General features: G+C 36.7%; 1 protein-coding gene across 2 annotated transcripts; it reads right to left on the bottom strand.

Annotated features, from left to right (window-relative positions):
• Positions 1-251: 251 nt before the first annotated feature.
• On the bottom strand, positions 252-18,703 carry LOC122089127 (beta-galactosidase 10). 2 transcript variants are annotated; one of them, XM_042658610.1, is made up of 19 exons: positions 18,383-18,703; positions 18,202-18,297; positions 17,990-18,102; positions 17,791-17,857; positions 17,546-17,638; positions 16,595-16,738; positions 14,805-14,893; positions 13,891-13,996; positions 13,715-13,802; positions 13,432-13,550; positions 10,004-10,168; positions 8,947-9,125; positions 8,192-8,301; positions 4,232-4,341; positions 3,415-3,522; positions 2,770-2,880; positions 2,193-2,404; positions 1,125-1,461; positions 252-761 (listed from the first exon to the last, which is right to left on the bottom strand). In XM_042658610.1, the coding sequence occupies exons 1-19, from the start codon at positions 18,572-18,574 to the stop codon at positions 651-653; spliced, it is 2,550 nt and encodes an 849-aa protein (XP_042514544.1). In that variant the 5' UTR covers positions 18,575-18,703; the 3' UTR covers positions 252-650. The 2 variants fall into 2 exon arrangements, with proteins under 2 accessions (XP_042514544.1, XP_042514545.1); XM_042658611.1 differs by lacking the exon at positions 18,383-18,703 and having other exon boundaries at positions 17,990-18,117; positions 18,202-18,293.
• Between the last annotated feature and the right edge of the window lie 1,717 nt (positions 18,704-20,420).

Raw genomic sequence — 20,420 nt, 5'->3', positions numbered from 1 at the left:
CAAAATAGGCTTCAGGATATGGTAATGTCCTTGGCAACAGCTCCTAGCCCTCACATTATATTTGCAATCACTGGCGGTTATACATTATATTTGCAATCACTGGCGGTTATCTTTCATTACATGGGCATCTCACTTGGATTTCTAATGGGGACCTTTCATTTTAGTTCCCCAGTGGGTATCAGGCATGCCTGTGAGGAGAACACGTTAGAAAATGACGTTGTGCCCAAAAAGACACCATACACAGTATAATATTATCCGATGAAAATTTTTTTATTTCATTTTCATAATTAGAAGATTTCAAGAAAAGATACACTCGACTCAAAAAGCTTTCATTTTGCAGCTTGTCACAGATGGCAAAGGGTACAAAAATTAAGGGCAAAATGATAGAAAAGAGATCTTAGTGGCTTCAATTTGGCCATTTTTGGCTTTTTGCCTATCTGGATGTTCTAAACATTGCTGAACAGTAATCATACAATGAATTTTAGGAGGGAAAAATCTAATGGGAACCTATAATATGACTTCTGTGGTCGACCCACATCCAAAATCTATGGTCTGCCAGAACTGAATCTCAATGACACACTGCTTCAACAGCAAGTTTCTTGGTCAAGCCTGGGCACAAATCCTTACTGAAGTTATGCCGCAACTGAATCTCAATGACAAACTGCTTCAACAGAAAGTTTCTTGGTCAAGCCTGGGCACAAATCCTTACTGAAGTTATCTTCTGATAATGCTATGGCACAATCAGTTTTGTTTAGGCAGATCTGCAATGACATTGAAAACAGATTCAGCAATGAAGAAGCCCTGTCAACACTAAAATCATACAATCAGATCACTTTCTACTTTTAGCATGGAAAAAGGCATGGCTGAGCCTAGCTTCATGCCTATGATGTTGGAGGTCGGTCCAAGTTTAGAGCTGAGAAACAGAGGAAGCAAATTTATCCTTAAAGCTTATTTTGGTAAAAAGGAATTACACTCATGAAAACACGCCATTATAGTATTACCTGAACTATAACACGCCACGTGTTTTCGATGTACCATATGATCAGGGTAAAAGCATAAAGAATGCAAAGACTGAATGAAAGACAACCATTTTGGCTCACAGGTCACGTGTTTATCTTCCTTACCTTCTCAACCACATTAGCAGATGTAGGATCATGGCACTCCCCTTTGCTGTAAGATCCACAAGTCCCACTAGGAGTCCCAAAGCTTGCAAATTTTACAAAGGAAATACTGCCATTATTGGGACATCTAAGCCGTAGAGTTGCCTTGGCTTCAATATTTTCCATCGTATCTTTGTGCCAAGACTTAAGATCTACAGTAGGATAGTCATCTGAAGCAGTAGCACATATGCTGGTCACATGTCGTCTTGAGAACTTGATCTCATTTGGATTCCCACCTTTCTCCTCAAAGATCACAAGAATGTTACCAGATGGCCGAAACCAAGACCGTGGAACATGGTACCTGTTCCAGATGTCATAACAAATTTTAAGACAGTCAAAGATATTTGTTCAACTGAGAGAACCATATCAAGTAGCAGTAGTACACCAAAATATGCAATACTTTTTAGAACACGGGCAAGCCAGCTGCTCGAAACAAAGATCCTTAGCTCTAATAAATATTGTTCAACAAATGCATTGGTTTTGAACTTCATAATGCTTTTAGAAATGAAGTCCTTCTAACAATATCCCAGAAGATGCCTTAAGTTGGCCCAAGTATCCTTCCTGTTTTTTAACCACAATTTGTATACTGTCTAGATCTCTAATGTTTATGTAAGAGCGAATTAGAATCAACTCAGTAGTGTCATTACACTGTTAGGGAACTTTTGACTCAAGTAGCAACATACCAAGGCCTGGCTATGTCAAGTATAAAGGTCAAATGAGTAACTGAGAATAACAGAAGAATAAATCTGAACTTGCCATTTCCTTTTCAAATTATATATCTATCATCTATAGCTTTAAGAATTGGAATAAAGAAGCAGCGATTCAGGTCATCTGTCAAGAAGTATAAGTTCTCCAATCATGTTAATCCAAGCTATCTTGACTGCTCAAGATCTAGCAGAGTACACAGGCAATTAGCATGCCAGTTTTGAGTTATGTACAGGAAGGTAGGACTCCAAGTTGTGCCCAAGAGAAAAGGGAATTAACAGATGAGCATGTCTATTTTCTTTTAGATTTTTTTATTTTTCTGTTTACCATCTTTGAGTTGGTTCTCCACAGCCAGTGCTGCATTTATTCGGGATGAATTTCCCTCTGTAATTGCATTGATGTGTGCATTCATCATGTATAGAGCTTGTCCTAGGCCAATATCTTCCAATTGCTTCACCGTTCAACCAAGCCAAACCTTTTCCCATATGTAGCATATCCAACCCAACAGGTTCATCTCCAGGTGGAGGATCCACAATTGCCTGTAAAATTTTACACATTATATAATTTTGTCAAGAAAAACAGCTACAGGTGGCTAAAGAATTTAATTCAGAAAGAAAATCATAGTGAACCTAGTAAACGCAGCAGGCAAGTGATCATGAAATCATGCTCTACTGCATTTTCTTTTGTTGTTAGATGCTTGAAAACAGGCATACGGCAGAACTTACCAGGAACACAAAAGTAGACAGTTTCACAGAAGTCATATTTGAGTATCATAAACATGCCTACTTAAAAAATTTCTACTTTTCTTCTATGAGATCCATGAACTCTCATAAAACGTTTTTTTGTTTTTTCAGAATTTTCCTCTATTTGTTGCAGTTTGCCCAATTATTGACAACAAGTATACCTTGTACCATGTGAGAGGTTGGTTCTTTGGCGGCTTTGAGGTTGATACCCACTTCACATTGTTCATCCCATTTTCCGTGTATATATTTAGGTGCTCACCCTCCAATCCAATCTGGGGTCAAAAAGAAAAAAGATAAAGGAAAAAGAGTTGGGGGGGGGGGGGAATTAACTTCGGTACTTCATACTGAGTCAATGATGCACAGAAATACTAATGTATAAACACAAGATAACATGCTGTGTTAAAAGTTAAAAACTTTTTTATCACATTCAACACAACTAAGGGTTCTTCCAACTAAATGGATCAGGAACGTGAATCCCTTTTTTCCATTTGACCCTGTTTGTTAAGTTGTTGATCATGCATACATAAATTTAGGCACCGAAAATAAAGCAGTGACCTCCATTATAGTGCCCATGAATGAGCAGCATGCTGCACCAAATTCGAAACTTTGTTTTTAATTTCAAATTTCAAAAATGCCCCACCCTTGCTATACCTTTGCCATTTCCAGGAAACATATACAGAAACCGAACCCATTATTCCATTAGAAGATAGTAATTCAAGGTTTCAATGGTTAAAGACCAATTCAGATGTAAATTCACAACCAATTCATAAGGATGCAAGTGAATGATTTTGAGGAACAGAAATTACCTTATAGACCCAAGAATTTGATGACAAGTTAACTGTTCCACTTTTAAAACCCTCAATCTTTACACTAGTGAGTCCAGCTCCTACCCATTCGTAAAATGGTCCAGCATTCTTCAAGAAACCAAAAAAAAAAAAATTACAGGAGAGGTCAAAAAACAATTCCATAGATAACAAAGGTACTTGACCTAGAGAACAAAGACAATGTTTTCTGAAATTCAGCTGTGTTGGCCACTTGGCCACATGACACCAAAGGGACTATAAGCAGCAGTGGTGTCGGACGTCCCAGATCACTATTAGACACCAATATCCATATTCATGGCGTTCTAGGTAACAAGAACACTGATTAATGTCTCATTGTCAAACACACATTCGGAGTTTTGACATGTTTAAACCCCATTTGAATCAAATCACATCTAAAAAAGAGAAAAAAATAACTAGAAGAAAAATGAGTCTTCCTGATTTAATAATTTCTACTTTCCTAATCTTTAAATTCAGTACAAAAAATCTTTAAATTCCCATTTTCTCTTACAATTTATCTAAAGTTCTTAGACCTTCCTATTTTGAAAAGTTGTACCTGTATTTTTTTTATTCATAAGATGTTCAGGTAGCATAGGAAATGGAGCAAGATCCGACCATTTTGGGGATACTGTTAAAATTCAAAACCTTGGACACAGCACCTGCTCTGAAAATATAGGCTTACATAGAAAACAGAAATACTGGTTTTGCCGGAAACTGAATTTTTTTGAAAAGTGAGTCACATTGTTAAGTAGGTCCTTGTTTCATAGCATGTAGTTGAAAAAAATTAAATTCAGTAGCTTACTTGTAACCCAACAGTCATGCTTAGAAAAGCAATTTCATTCTTCCCTGCCTTGAGAGAAATGGGACTTTCAAATTTGAAGGTTGAATCCAGGCCATTTCCAGATGCACTAACTGCATAGATGGAAATTATTAAATCAAATTTAGGAGTTTAGAAGTGACATATTTGAGGCAAATTTAAGATGGAGAGATGTATATATCAGTCTCACAAGAATACATACACAGATAAGATGTACCAAAAATCAATGCTTGCAGAAAAGAAAAATAATATATACACCAAACAATGGAACTACATAACTGACATACAGATATTTTCCAAGACAAGAATATCAACAGATAAATTATTAGCAAGGCATAACAATAGAATAAGAGAGATAACCAATGCCAATGTGGTAAGTAATGACCTCACGACTTAGATTTCATATAGATTTCATAGAACAATAGCTTAGCATCCTATATTTATCTTTTATTTTTTCCAATATAAGTTAGAATTTTTTGTAACTAACATTTTCTACCACAGATGAATACATTATGCATGTCTCGAAGGCCTTATTCCAGGAAAGCCATGGAGATTAGGAGTTAACCTACGTGCAAAAAAAAGGGATATTTGTCACACTAACCAAGTATATACATCATTATTGTGTCACTGTCTATTAGTACAAGATATGGAGGACAGAGAAAGAATAAGCCCTGCTATTTCTATGGAAAATGCTATACTGATTGTTATTTTATTTTGGGGCCAACTCAGCTCAGTAGAATTTCCGATAATAAGTCTATTTATGCAAAGCAGTCATAAAACTTGAGGAAGTTGATAATTTTAGTTGTGTTTGGAAAGAGGATAGGAGCTTAGGAGTTTAGCAAATACGTTTGATCTTCAGTCGCTTCACATGGATAAGTTATGTTATACATGAGAACTACAGGATTACTGATTTGCAATGGACTTCCTTTTGAATGTTTCTCTCTTTTTGAATCACTTCATTCACATTATCAGTTGATTTGTATCTTCTAGAAGTTGTGTTAAATATTCATGTTCACATTTGCTTCTCTTTCTTTTAGAAGTTCTGTTATTGCGGATTCAGAGAATCAAGTCTAAATAGTACATATTCTGTAATTGATTTGGGTTCACACAAAATATGTTCCATCAATCATCACTATTTTGGACCGTAGGATAATGCAAGCTCAAAACTCAGAAGAACCTTTGATGTGGACAAGTTCCTAGGCAAGCATAGGAACAAGGCCCACACCACTAAATAGGCCATGGTTCACTTAACTGGCTTATGGGCCAGGCCAGCATATTGGGCATGGTGTTTTCTGGTTCACCCAAAACCAGATTGTGGGAGATCTTTACAGTTGTTTTATTTTGTAATCTTAGGCTATAAAGTAATTTATATTTTTTTTATTTAGCTAAGATAAATTTAATTACTTGCTGTGCAAGTTCCATTATTTCATTGTGAGGGACTTCCCTTTTATTTTCTTCCCTTCTTATGTTTGGGCAATAAGCGCAATAGCATATTTGAAGTGTAAGGGACCTTAGAGTCCTCCCGACAATTTATGAAGTTGATGATGAATTGGTTTTCTTCCAAGGCTGTGTGAAACAGTGAGAGTAGGTGAGATACCTAGGTTATTGAGAGACCGACCAAGGCTATATGTGAGAGGTCTTGGTCATATCCCCCCCCCCCTTCTTCCTCTTCTGCTTTCCATTCCTTCCACTGTTAGTTTCTATTTTACTGCACCTGCAACAAGCATCACAGAGGGTATTGTGCCCATCTTCTTCCACCCTTAATACTGTTGTTTGTTTGTGAGGAAGGCTCCATCGATTTACCAACAGAGGCTGGGATTGGAGAAAGCATAATTTCCTGAGGCACCTTCAGTTCTGGTTTTATGGATAACCATCTTCCATGGTGATTTTGAGTAATCCCCTAGTCTTAAGCTACCTTCAACTATAATTTCTTGGTCATCCAGTGATTGCAACATCCTGAGGTATTAACTTTATAATTTTGAACTCTTACTTTCTAATTTGAACTTCTTTCATATCTCATGATCCAGCCATCAGAATTGGCTGAAATTTTGAAGTGTAAATCCTTTCTAAGTCCGCTACCTTCAACTTGAAGGGTTCCCCTATCTAAGTTGGCTAGTCGCTATTTTGGTATACCATCCTATTTTCTGGGGTTTTAACTTGTTGTTTGTCCATTCACCCAAAAAAAAAAAAAAAACTTGCTGTTTGTCCCTTGTGGCTAAGCATTTAGTGACTGTGCCTTGTATCAACCTGTGCTTACATAAGTGTCAACAGCCCTAGTGCATTAGCTTGCCTTTAGGACTGTTACCTACTTTTTCTGTTGCTGGAAGTAGGTAACAGCCCTAACGGTAACCCTCTTTTAATTACATGCAGCTTTTTTTAATGATATTTAGGATTTTTCTGAACATATATTCTGAATTAAAACCAAAAAAAAAAGGTAGAAACAACTATATCTGCAATCTATGTAGTAAGCTATTCATTATAGCTTCTAGAAAATGTCTAAGGTCCAGAATAAGTCTTGAGCTGCATAATTTATGCTGAACTAGTGTAAAAGTGTAAAACAAATCACTTTGTACTCCCTCTGATGCAGATTAATCACCAAAAAATGTTTGTTTTATTAGGAATAAGCCTCGGGTTGGGTTCCATACATGTTAGGCCTTTATTCCCGTGTGTTTTGAGTGTAATAGACCACTTTTATAGGCCTAAACTAGGGATTCTAAGGTTGCATACGAGACTCATGTTATTTCTCCCTCATCACTGCAAAATTCAAGACATTTTTCAAGAAGGGAGAGTTGATGCAGATTAATCACCAAAAAATGCTTGTTTTATTAGGAATAAGCCTAGGGTTGGATTCTAAATATGTTAGGCCTTTGATCCCATGTGTTTTGAGTGTAATAGGCCACTTTTATGGGCCTAAGCTAGGGGTTCTAAGGTTGCATACGGGATTCACTGATTTGTTTCATTTTTCATTAGTTTCCTTTTTAATTGGGTTTGATTTGAGTTATATTTGTTTTCTTATGAGTCAAGTTATTAGTTAAGTCAAGTCATTAGCAGTTAGTTTCCTTTTTCAACTACTTTCTAATTTCAGTTAGTTTCTAATTTCAGTTTTTATTAACTACTGTATTAGGAGAATATTTGGTTTCCTTCTTTGAGAAACCTTCTATTTTTTAATTCCCTCCCCCATCAACATTATAAATAAAGAGGAGGGGGCTCCTAAATAAAAAGGATGATTTTGATAAAAAAAAAAAAAAAATTAATGGTTATTGCTATTGTCTTCTTCATGAAGATTGTCTTGTGTTTGATCAAGGCTAATGGAATTGGCGTTTGATCCGATTGACTCTTTGCGGTGTGAAGCCCAAGAGCTTTCAAGTGTTCTTCTTCTTCTTCTTCAAGCTATTTCTCTCATCTCTTCTAAAGTATTCAAGGTTAATTACAAGGTCTATTACTGCCCTACGGTTTCAGGTATTTAGATCAATTCCTTGGTTGATTGAGGCCCTTCCAACCTCAGGTTGCTGAGTTATCAAAGATCTCCCTATTCTGGTCGATTCCGGTTAGTTCAGATTCTGCCCACTGAAATTGATAGATCTGGTTCTGTCCTCCTCTGTTTCTGTGGAGTTTATTATCTACTCCTATTCTGATTTTTGAAATCCTATAATCTGAGATCGATATTCGTAATCTCAGATCTGATCCCATCCTTGTTATTAATCTGTTTTGAAATATTCTGGTATTTCATATGTTCTCTGAGAGTATCTTGCAACATTGGGACTAGGTTGACTTGTCAATTCTAGTCTACATTACCCCCCAATGTGACATAAAGTACAACATAGAATTATCAGTGTGTTAGTTTTGAATTCAGATCGAGCAAGCTTTATTGATATGCATAACAGGAAAGACTTAATAGTGAAGTTGCTGCACTGATATAGAAGTAGGTAAGAAATAGAATATAACCTTGAAGCTCTTGATTTATAAAAGTATGGACAGCATGGCCCTTTGAGGCAACTATAAGAATTGGACGGTTTCCACTCTTTAGAAACTCTTCATTTTCGTCGACGTCCAGGCTGCCATTTGATAAGACATTGTAAAACTTGAACCTCATAAACAAAGATGCCACTCACTCTTTTATGGTTTGTATGTTTACTTATTCGATATGTTATATGCACTCAAAGCTATTCGCTCAAGTTTTTCAATCATGCAGAAGACTAGCCCCTGGTTAAGATCCATATCATGGAACCTAGGGGTCACAATCATTCCGCTGGTTAAATAAATGCCCAATCTGAACTAGGTTTAGCTCAGTTGTTCTGAACAAGGTCTGGCAGGAAAGGTGATTCATGCCCCCAATCCCACCCAAGGTTCCAAGGATCAAGGTCAGATTGGTGATATCGCCCAACCTGGATCGGGATCAGATCGCTAGATCACCCAATCCAGCCAATACTGATCAATACCAGCCAATAACTGAGGAAATCAGTCAGGGATTGGCCTGTCCGATCGGGATCGGGATCGGGATCAGCAGCCAATCTGGTCTCCGATCCAAGTTTTTAATTGTTTCTCCCACCCCTTCGACTCTCGGTTCCCATCTCTTCTTACAAAATTTTCACTAGAACCATTAACATTCCTCAGAACAGTGACTTGATCATTTTCCAACCAATAAGAACCTGGCTTCAATCAATGGTTATATGCTTAAGCATATGCAGAAAGACACCAACCTTGTCGTATACCACAGATAATCAGTAGTATCCTTTGTGGTATTTATGTGATCTACAAGCTCACTTTTGATGAAGTCAGCTTCACCCCAGATCCCTGTCTTCTCCACAAACACATCCCACTGCAAACTTGGGTGCCAATTCTCTGGAACCATTTCAACAACAGAAGATTGGGATCGAACCTGTCACAAATTTCAACATTTAAGTTACAATATATAAAGAACTACAAGCCAAGTGCAGACATTTATGGAAAACATAACAGTAATGTCCGAGATACATGCATATGTTAGCTCTTTTAAATATAATGGTCAACAATACTGGGTGAGAGCATTAAGATCCCAACCAGCAGTTGCAGGTGTATTACAGTTCCCAGTAGTGAAGGCAAGACTGTCTTTTTTATGAAAACAAGAGCATGCTTACTACAAGAACAACTTATTATCTGCAATGTGGCAGCATTTGTTGACGTCCAAACTTTGTGGACATGTTATCCATGTCATCATCTGGTCATGGGTTTTCAGATCAATCTAACTTCAATTGATGATATGATGCTCTGAATATTGCTTTAAAAGTCAATTCTGATAGAGAATGTGTGAAGAACATAGGGTATTGAAAAAAGGAGAAAGGCCCCATACATTATGGGCCATATGGTTGATATGGATCAAGACCTCTACATCTATCCAATGTCCCAAATGGCCAAATTATCAGTTCATATGGCAGAAAAAGCTTTGCAAATGGTAATGGCCTCCGACAATGTCCATGCAAGAAACCTTTTTCACAATAGGGGGTGGGGGGAACTAGACCATTTTATCAGAACTTTGTGAATTTTTTTCAGTATCAGTTATAAATAATATTAATTTCCAGAGGCTTCAGGTAAAATAATGCCTTCTAGTTTCCTTAAGGCCATTTTGATGCATGCACTGTCAACTGATGTAATACAGCGTGCAAGATTATTAGTTTTACTACCTAAGAATAGCATCACCCCATCCAGGAAAAAATTGCTTCAAAAACAATAACAATTAAAAACATGAAGATTACACAGAGGCACATCAAGAATGAGTACCTTTGCAGTATTAAATGCCTCGTTTTTGCAATCTGGTAAAATACTAACTGACCAAGCTGGAAGGTCATATGACATGTTACGAAAATTAATTATCTTGTCGTTTTTTTCATCCATATTAGCAAGAAAAGCAGCACATTCTCCTGATGAATCAGCATAAACATCAGCCTACAAACAAATAACAATGAGAATTCAGTTAATATGAGAACAGGTTGACAAGAGAAAAGGTTGGTGGTACAATGAAATGGATGCTCTATTGCTGATTGAATTCCATGAACACTATCATTAAAAGAATTTTATTACCTATCATTAAAAAAGGTAAAGAACTAATATCAGGAATAGACATTGGAGAATATCATAGGCAACTTATGATAAGAATAACTATTCCATTTCACACAAGAATAACCATATAATTTTCTTCCTGATATACGAAGCAGACACCTAGATTAAAGAGCATGTAAACCACCTAGGGGAGGGCATGGATTTCAATTTCAGTCATATATTGGTGACGTTGGCCAAAAAGTGCAAGTGTCAACAGAGACCACAATCAAATTGGCTTGAAATTTGGTGAACTATATAAAAAATAGTGTTTTTCCTAAATCACAGGATATTCTGGTGTTCAGTCACAATAAAATCCTTGAAAGAAGAGGGTAATCTTACAACTACAGTCAGCTAAGGAATTATCCAAACCATTGGCAAAACCTAGTGCACAAGCTCAGAGACCAAATCAAAAATTAAAGCCAATCACCAAGAATCTTCACATTTTGACATCCATGAAAAAGCATATCACAGGGAAACTTCTCTTAAGAAGTGAGATCATCCCATCAGAAATGGCCACAGTGCATCCAAGCCAAGCATAATATTTATGACCATGCAGTTGTAAGTGCACACATTTTCTTTAAATTAGTTCCTCAACAGAAATGTTTAATCAAGGCCTGCAATATTTTTTCCTTTCCATTGCGGGACTAATATGTAGGCACGAAAGAAATGTCAATTCTTTAAAAATTTGATGGGAAACTCAATAACAAATGAGAGGAATTTTAACCATTTTTCGATATGCTAATTCAACTGTATAGGAATCTCCAATATATTTCTTCCAAAATTTTGAAACAATCCTCCTTGATCACGGAAAAAAAAAAAAGAAAAGCAAACCTCCTGTCACCAAAGCTCTCACAAGCAGACTGCTGGAGCCATCACCACATGGAGCTCCAGAGTCCAGATAATCCTTGTCATGGGATATCCATCCAAAATCAAATCTATAAACAACATATTAATGCAGATCTTCACAATGTCAAGAGTTGTCACAGATATCTCCGGACACTTCCAACTTCCAAGTCCCAACACTATTATCTACCATCACAAACTACAACAGTCAACAGGGGCACAAGCATACTGACTTAAATTAGGTAGCTTCCTGGGTCTGGTAGGGAACTAACCAAAGTCACATTTGCATCAGGTTGATTTGGATTTTATTTTCCACTGGTTCAAGGAACCCTTCTACATGAATGAGTTTCATCAGAGGTACTAAGTTGGTTCAGGATTAAGTGACAATGAAGGCCCTCAAACCAAGACCTTCTCACACGTGGAGAAATGCTTGTACAAAAAAAAAAAAAAAAATTTTGTTTTTCTCTTAACTATTCATATACATACCTAGTGTTCTCATTTGCCAAGGCAACACCTAAACATGGCCTAGGAAACCAAGGCAGTCAAGAGGGGACTAGGTAATAATGATCAGGAAATGGCCAACTTCACAAGAACCTAAGCATCCAGACATGTGCGTATGTTGTCACTTTCGCTCCATGATCACTTGGACAAAATAATTTCATATGTTCTTTGTTGTATTTTATTTGTTGCAACTTATAATTAAATGGTAAGGTTTTGTTGAGATTTATAATGTATCATAGATAGAGGGTGAACCTTGGTGCAATAGTAAGGTTGCTCTATTGTGTCCAAGTGATCATGGGTTCAAGTCAGGAAACAGCCTCTCCGCAAAGCGGGGTTGAGTCTTCATACATTATGACCCTCACCAGACCCTGCAGCAGCGGGAGCTTCGTGCACTGGGTAGCCATATATAATTGTGATCATGAGTTCGAGTCAGGAAACAGCCTCTCCGCAAAGCAGGGTTAAGGCTGTGTACATTATGACTCTTGCCAGACCCTGCAGCAGCAGGAGCTTTATGTACTGGGTAGCCATATATAATTTATCATAGATGTGCTGCACAACATCTTTATTTTTTTCTCTTTAACTTGTCATTTGTAAGAAAATAACATGTCAGATGTGCTTTCACAAGTCTCTAGTCACTCAGCAAACATGTGGCATATACTTTGTTACATGATATCAATTATCAAATATATTAAGAAATAGGAACATACAATGAATAAAAGAAATGGGTGTGTGGGTGGATTGTAGGGGTGGGTGGGTGTTTGCTATGTGCATCAAGTCTCTCCTGTCATGTTAAACCTTGCAACATGTGAGGATCTTAGGGAAACGGTATGCATACCAAGCCCCTAATCACAGAGTGTCAGCTACGTCGACATTACAATATATACTGTCTAACCTATGCACTGTGTAACTGGGAATAATCCCACATCTAAGTATGGGACTTTGGATGACTTCATACACCAGTTGGGCCTCTCCGCTTGACAGCTTAAGCTTTTGGGTTGCATAATTCAACATCATGACATCAGAGCCACGACCAACAATATCTAATACATCCACATCCACAACCCAGTTATGATGGTACTACAATTACCACATGCATTGCCAGCCATGAGGAGCAACAGATGGGGAGCATTTGGCAAAAATCTCACATTGACTAAGTTTGGGACTTTGGATGCTTCCTATACTATTCACTAGTCAGGCCTATCCAATTGACAGCTTAAGCTTTTACATTGAATAATCCAACATATACAATGTTGGCTTTGGATGCCTAAGCTAAGCTCAATCATACCCTGGACTCTGGAGATGGAGCCAGGCCCAATTTAGAAGTCGCAACTAAAAATAATAAAACGAGATATCCATTTACGTAGGACTTGTATATTTCCTTCAAGAAACAAATAATCCTTAGTCTACCTCACAATCGCCATAGCCAATTTCTTCCATGTTTATAAGGTACCTTTCAAATCATATTGTTGATCACAGTAAGTTGCACTGTGAAACTTTGAGACATTTGAATATGGTGATAACAAGATCCTGATGCTATATGGGTGATAACAAGATCCTGATGCTATGCGTCAAGTAAAGAGTCACATATTCCAAATAATAAACACTAAAACATGGTAACTGGAAATTCCATTTATAACTGAGGGGAGAAAGGCAGGCGAAATCAGTTTCTCATTGTAATATTTGGTCGAAATATTCCAATAGTTTCTACAAAAATATTTTTGACATTCTAGCAGGTCCCAACTAACAAGATCAGAAAGGAAAATCACCTCTTGTAAAGGACCTAGAGACAGTAATGTGGGCTCATTATGTAGCAGTGCATGCTCACATAATTTTATAGCTTTATGAAGCTCCTTGAGGTGTCCCCATTTTGGAAGCCTGGCTAACCCTGGAATCCATATTTGAAATGGTTAGTATGACAGAAAATCAAAGAAATAAAAACGAAAAACATCTGACTCACATTTTCTGCAGTATCATGGAGTTGGAATATTTTTAAACGGATATTGGAGGTAGAAAATTAGCAGGTAACTGCAAGGTAAGTTGAAAACTCACCATACTCATCAATTGGCGCATCATAATCATAGCTAGTGGTTATAAAAGGTCCCCCTGAAGTGCGGTCAAAGTTCGTTCCACCATGATACTAATGGGGCAAAAAAACATGTTTTAGCCATACAAATAAGAGTAATACCACAACTCATTAGATATAAATATATGAATATTCAGACTACCATGTAATAGTTGTGCACACTACCGCCTTTCTGAAAAAAACGAGCAACAGAAAAAGCAACATCTTCAGGTGGTCTGTGAGGATCTCTGGACCCAAATGTTTTAAACCTGAAAACATGGAACAACATATGATCATCTCCAACAAAGTAATGCCAGACTCATATGCTTCATTGCTTTTGGTTAGGAGGCTAAGCATTAAATGCACTAAAATACACGAATGCTTTTGTTCAATAACGAAGTGGAACATTTGGCAACAGTATCTGGTCCATACTGAAAACTTGGACCACCACCAAACCTAGAAATATATAGAGGGGGAAAAGAGGAGGGGGGGAGGGGGGGAATCCCCCTCTAAGACACCCCACCCCAACCCCCACTGTCCAGTTGAGTAATATACGACAAATTCTATTAAATATTTAAGTGTTTTAACTTATGATGAAAGGTAACCCAACTTGCCTATTTGATGATCTGCTCATCAATTTGGATTAAGACTTTGGATATGATAAAACAGATCCTTGTGCGATTAAGGATGGTACAACAGCTTCAGATTTAAAGCATTACGAAATATAAAGAACAAGGAAAGTCATTATCTTTTCCAGTCTCACCCAAAATACGGATGATGTGTACTAGTGCCTGGATTCATTAGAAATGCATTCTTATGCATTCTTTTCTTTTAGTCCTTTCCCCTTTCTGATTAATGCATACTAGTTAGGTATGGATATATATCTTGGACACCAATGGTTATATAAACAAATATACATAAGTGATGACTATCATATATCTTAGAGCTAAGCAGCCAACGACACTTGCATCAAATCAGCGAGATTAACAAATAAAATGACAAAGAAGCTTTCAAGAAAAAAATTCAACAAATAAGAATTCTTTGTTAACATTGAAAATATATAGGGAAAATCATTACCATCCAGGCCAATTCTCAGTCCAAATTTTTGGCTTGTTGGCAGAATTTGGTGTGAATTGGTCACAGTAAAATGAATTACAGGTATTGATCTGCAAATGTGACAAGGCAAGGGTCATGCTCTAAATTCGATGCTAGTTCACACAGTTCTCTAAATCTCACCTATTAAAAGCAGATGTATAAACAAGGTAATATTTTATCAAAAAAATGGAAAAAGCATTTTCTAATATGATAATAGGAAATATTCATGGTCAGTTGCAGCACAAGCACTATACAAGACACTAATTAGTCACTAGAAAGTTGAAACTTCTTTTGAAACAGAGTAGCACAATTCTTGAGATCACATAGATAAGGAATCTAACAGCACTAAACAACACTGATGTCTTTTGAAGCTACTTCGGATTCAACAAAGATCAAAAAGAACCTGAGTGCGACTCAGTAAAAATGGAGGGTTTCGACCAAAATTTCAGCGTTTCAGCTGAAATTTTTTTTTGACTAAGTTTAGGTACAAAATAGTACATATAAAAGCACAGTTTCAATCAAAATTTTGGTTTCGACTCGGTTTCTATTCGATTTTGCCTTTTAGAGGAGAAAAACTCCAAAAACAAATCCCAGATTGATATTTTTGCCCAAATCACCCACATGATATTAAATGATTTTCCTCCATTTGTAAATTGCAATTGCATATTTTTGTTTTCATTTATTTTTTTGTGTAATGGTACTAAATTATATATAGTATAAGCTATATTTGAGAAATATACAGCCAAGGTACACAGTACACCGCCAACCTAGGGTATGAAACAAAACTAACATTTTGAGTGTTTTTTTTAACAATCTAAAGGCTCTAGTGTTTATGGATGCTTAATTATGGCCTCCCTGAAGTTTCGAGTCAAATATGGTCATTTGATTTTGACCAGAGACGGTCAAACAAAACCAACACCGAAATGGGAAGAGTTCCGAACAGGTTTAGGTGGTTTCGCGAAATATTTCGGTTGAAACCTTGGTCAAAACCGACTCCTTGAACCTTGTTATGGGATTCTAATTAGAATTCCAATAAGGTTGCAACTAAGTTGGGGAGTTATGCAAGAGGCCGACCATATGGTATCACTTCTTAGTTCTCTTTTACATGTTGACACGTGTGTGTGTGTGTGTGTTTGTGTGTGTGTGTGTGTGTGTGTGTGTGTGTGAGAGAGAGAGAGAGAAAGAGAGAGCACTAGGTTTATGGTGTAATAGGTTCTTAAGTTTCTTCTTTTATAAGCAAGAGGGGATACCATGAATCATGATGCTGTAAACCACAATGGACAGATACACAGTAAGATTGATTACAGCTGTCTCATGAACATAAGCTATAGACCTAACCATGAAAATTTTCTACGTTGTTTCTTTGTATATATATATAGAAGTTTTTTTGCATTTTGAACTTTATTATTATGATTTATGACAATGGGCTAAATTCTTCAACTGTCACAAAAAAGCTTGTGGCATATATGGTTGGATGAGCCATATTTTTGCAACAAGACATCCTGAAGTAACTAATCTATTCAACTATCAGTTACTTCTTAAGAAATTTACTCAATTATTTACCATAGATTTGCAAAGTTGGATTCTCTACTTCAGCTTTCCTCTAAATATTGGTCTATTTATGGCAACGTTCAACTATCTTGATTGATATCAAGCACAGAAGATCAGGCACCCCCAAAGAATTCATTTCTATTATCGGAAGTCGGAACATAATCTTGTGCAGCTTAGTCGCTGTGAGCTGACCAAAATTTAAAAGGTTAAAAATCACTTACCACAGGGTCAGGAGCATCATATTGCTGGCACATTATCCAAGGCACACCAATATTCTGAGAAAGAGCCATTCTCGCGGCCCACATTGCATAGGGCTTTCCCCCATCTCCATAAACCCTTTCAGTGTCACCATATTCGTTTTCTATCTGCATTAAATGCAAGGGTCATCAAGGCAAGTTCAACCCAACAGACTGTCATATAATACAAGAGATTTAGTCAACAGGACCAACACATTATCCAGAATAGCTGAAGAGGTGACAATAGTGACTAACTTCTAACAAACACCTAACACAACCAAATGGGGAAAATTCCATATGTTGGATAGAATAAATTAACATGCAAGGAAATATTTGAAAGTTAAGTTTCTGGTTGAAGAAGAATATATAAATGTAGATTTCAAAGATCCAGAGTAACAGGATTCCATATTCTGCACAAATTTTCATTAGGAAGATAAATATTTTTCCTATGAAGAATTAATTTTTGCATATACTCCATTTGTTTCAAGGGAAAAATCTTCTGGAAAATCCTCAACTAAAGTCAGTATAAAAAGGTAGTTCAGATGGAAACAAATGGAAAATCTATATTTTCAATGTAGAATTGAAATTAATTATACTTATCAAGTAAATTTTGAAGATGGTTCAGCTGCAATCCAACTATCTTCACCTTTGACATTAGCATTTTACTGGACTCACTAAACAATCTCCAGGAAACTAGTGTCCAAAATTTCCGGATTTAAGTTTACTGTATTATCGTGATTTTGCCTTCAAAGTTACAAACATCCAATATTTCTGCCCGTTATAAGACAAAAAGACATCTCTTGTACCTAGGAGGGCAATTCCAGAATGGTTGTCACACACAGAAAAAAATATTTTGATCTTTTCAGTAATTCAGGCTAGTACAGCCAAAAGAAAACATCAAACACACAAAATAGTAAAACGAAACTTTATATTTGCCTGTGCTAAGATGATAGGACCTCCCTGTGACGCAAAAAACTTCTCCTGCTTCATCATGTTCACTATGAAAGTTGTGAAGTTCTGCATGTGACTCTGGATACCAAAAACAATTGAATTAGGAACACCGAAATGCAGTCTTTCAAGGAAAACCAATTCTTGATATTCAGTCATTAGATAGCATGATAGGACAGAGCACACATATACTGGCAAGCACCCAAGTAAGAACATTAACTAGTTTTCAGTACCTTAAAGGGTTCATTGTCTGTTCGGAAGACTGTGCCAGGCACATAATGCAGCCAAACAGGAACGCCACTGTAATGCATCACCACTAACCGTTCAATTTTCATCCACAAAAAAGAAATTTGAAGCAAAAACAAAGATTGAACCATGACAAACCCAGTAAAGAATCCAATCCAATATCAAAATTCAAAATCAGAAACAGACCCAAAATTCCACTCTGCCGCAACAAATGGGCCAATGCGCAAGATCAAATATAACCCAGCTCCCTGGACAATCTTCACAAACTCAACCAGATTGAAGCGCCCCCCGAAATAATACTACGAGATTCAAAACTAAAACCAATTAAATCACAATCAAACCCAGCAATGCATTTCTTTTTGTCTCTACCTAACCAAGATGTCGATTAATCAACTCACATTGCCAGGAGAAAGCTCATGTCCATTCCAAAAAACGTAAGTTTCAATCACATCAACCCCTCCTTCCTTGGCTGTTTGAACGAGGCCGGGCCACATCTACTCCATTCCACATTATTATCAATTAAAAAAAAAACACCACAAGAAACCAAAATGAGCATTCAGTAGGATTGTATTAACTAACCCCAGGGACGCTGCGAGGGTAATGAATGGAAGCGGAAATGAGAAGCTTTCTCTGGCCATCAATGATGAGAGAGCGATGGTCATAAGTAACATTAGCTCCTAAACAAGATACAGAAAAGCAGCAGCAGAAGAAGAAGAAAAGCAAGAACAAAGGATCCTTGGAGACAGCCAGGTTCCACTTCCCTTCCGCCATTGTTCAGCTCAGATTACAAGCTCAACTCAAGCTCATTTTAAGCAGAAAAATCTGCATTTAAAACCTCACGAAGACACCTTTTTTTTTTTTTTTTTTTTTTTTTTAATAAAACCTCACGAAGACACGAACCCTCTCATCGACTCTCATTAATTGAACTTTGCGTGTTGATGTCAGCACTGAGAGAGAGAGAGAGAGAGAGAGAGAGAGAGAGAGAGAGATGGGTTTAGATGGTTTTCTAGTGTGAGCCAGTGGAGCCAGTCTCCAGTCTCTAGTCTCTAGTGTGTCTAGTGTCTTTTACTGACACTGCAGAAAAAGAAACACTTTTTTAGGCGGAAAAATGGTCCCAAGTCCCAACAAGATCTGCACAATGGCGGTACACAGTCGTTTACCCAAATTAAAAAAAAAAACAACAGTCGGGAATTTTTTCTAGAAAATAGTGTTTGGGTAGTAGGATTTCTGTCTTTGCAGTGACTATACTTTTTCCAAGAAACGTTTGTTCCACATCGGGTCAAAGTTTTTCTACAAGTGACTCCTGTTTTCTCTTTTTATCTCTCGTCACTGGTAAGTGGTAACCCTTCAGCACCCTGGGTAAGAATAGATCAGTATCTACTCTATAGAAGGGATTTGGATCTTTTCTAGCACACAGGGATCTGAATAAGTATTGACGAGGATCTGGAACTTAATCCCTGTACAAGAGGGGGTGGAGTCACGGAGGTAACTTCGAATGAGTGTGGACTTAGTGTATCATAGTTTCATCACTTAGACTAGGCAGTTGTCATCAAAGAGATTTAGCTATGGGTACCCATATAGGTATCAATCTCGGTTGATATTGATACGATAAGAATTGATATCGGTAAGGATTGATGCATATCGATCATTCTTGCCATTGCTTTCTTCAAAAATTAAATTTTTTTTTTAGTGCTCAACCCTTAAAATGATATAGGCAATCAATTCAGATCGATAAGGTATCTTTATCAGTCTCAACTAATATCAATATAATACGACAGATATGATATAAATATTTAAAACCATGGTTGTCACTAACTGTCTATCAAAAAAAAAAAAAAAATGACTATTCTACTTGCCATATAATAAGCACAAGAAGTAATTTGTAGTTCACAGGCAACACATCTTTTATCAACCTATTAAAATTCTAACAAATGAGCATTTTTCATGGCAAACAAGGATTGGTATCATTTTCGGTCACAATATGAATCAATTGATGCCACCAGTCCAATGCTAACGCCTAAGTATGTGGCAAGATGAAAGGTTTAAACAAGGGTTTAAGAGTCGAGATAAAACAAGATGGTGCATGTAATAAATGTTTCTCTTAGTTAGTCTGCGTAAGGTTGCGGTACTAATTATTTTCCTTATTCTTCTTAATTAATGAATATTCTTTCTAATTAAAAAAAAAAGAAAGGATTGAGTTTTTATTCACCCCTAATGATGAGAGAATCTCTTAAGCTTTTTTTGATAATTCGTTTTATTCTTTTTCCTAATGAATATATTTTTTGGGATCGAGTTTTTTCTTTCATCCATGGTGAAGAGCGAATCTCTCTAACCATGTGATCTAACAATGATTAGATTGACAAAACATATTCTACACCTTCAACAATAGGAGGCAAAAGTTAATGGCGATTTTGTTTTTAAGGTAAAGTTAATGCTTAGGAGATAAGCAACATTTATAATAATAAATTAAAAATTATCTTATGCAAGCTATTCTTCAATAAGGTCGAACTTAAGAGAGTCAGTCTTTGAATCATGATCACGAATATCAATAATAGAACAATAAACAACAGTGAGATATGTTAATAGACCACTCTCCTTAAAATTGTATTTGCCCCAT

This window comes from Macadamia integrifolia, chromosome 9 (genome assembly GCF_013358625.1).
Source record: "Macadamia integrifolia cultivar HAES 741 chromosome 9, SCU_Mint_v3, whole genome shotgun sequence".
Taxonomy (NCBI): Eukaryota; Viridiplantae; Streptophyta; class Magnoliopsida; order Proteales; family Proteaceae; genus Macadamia; species Macadamia integrifolia.
Note: the sequence above shows the minus strand (reverse complement) of the source record. Positions and strands in the feature narration are given on the sequence as shown.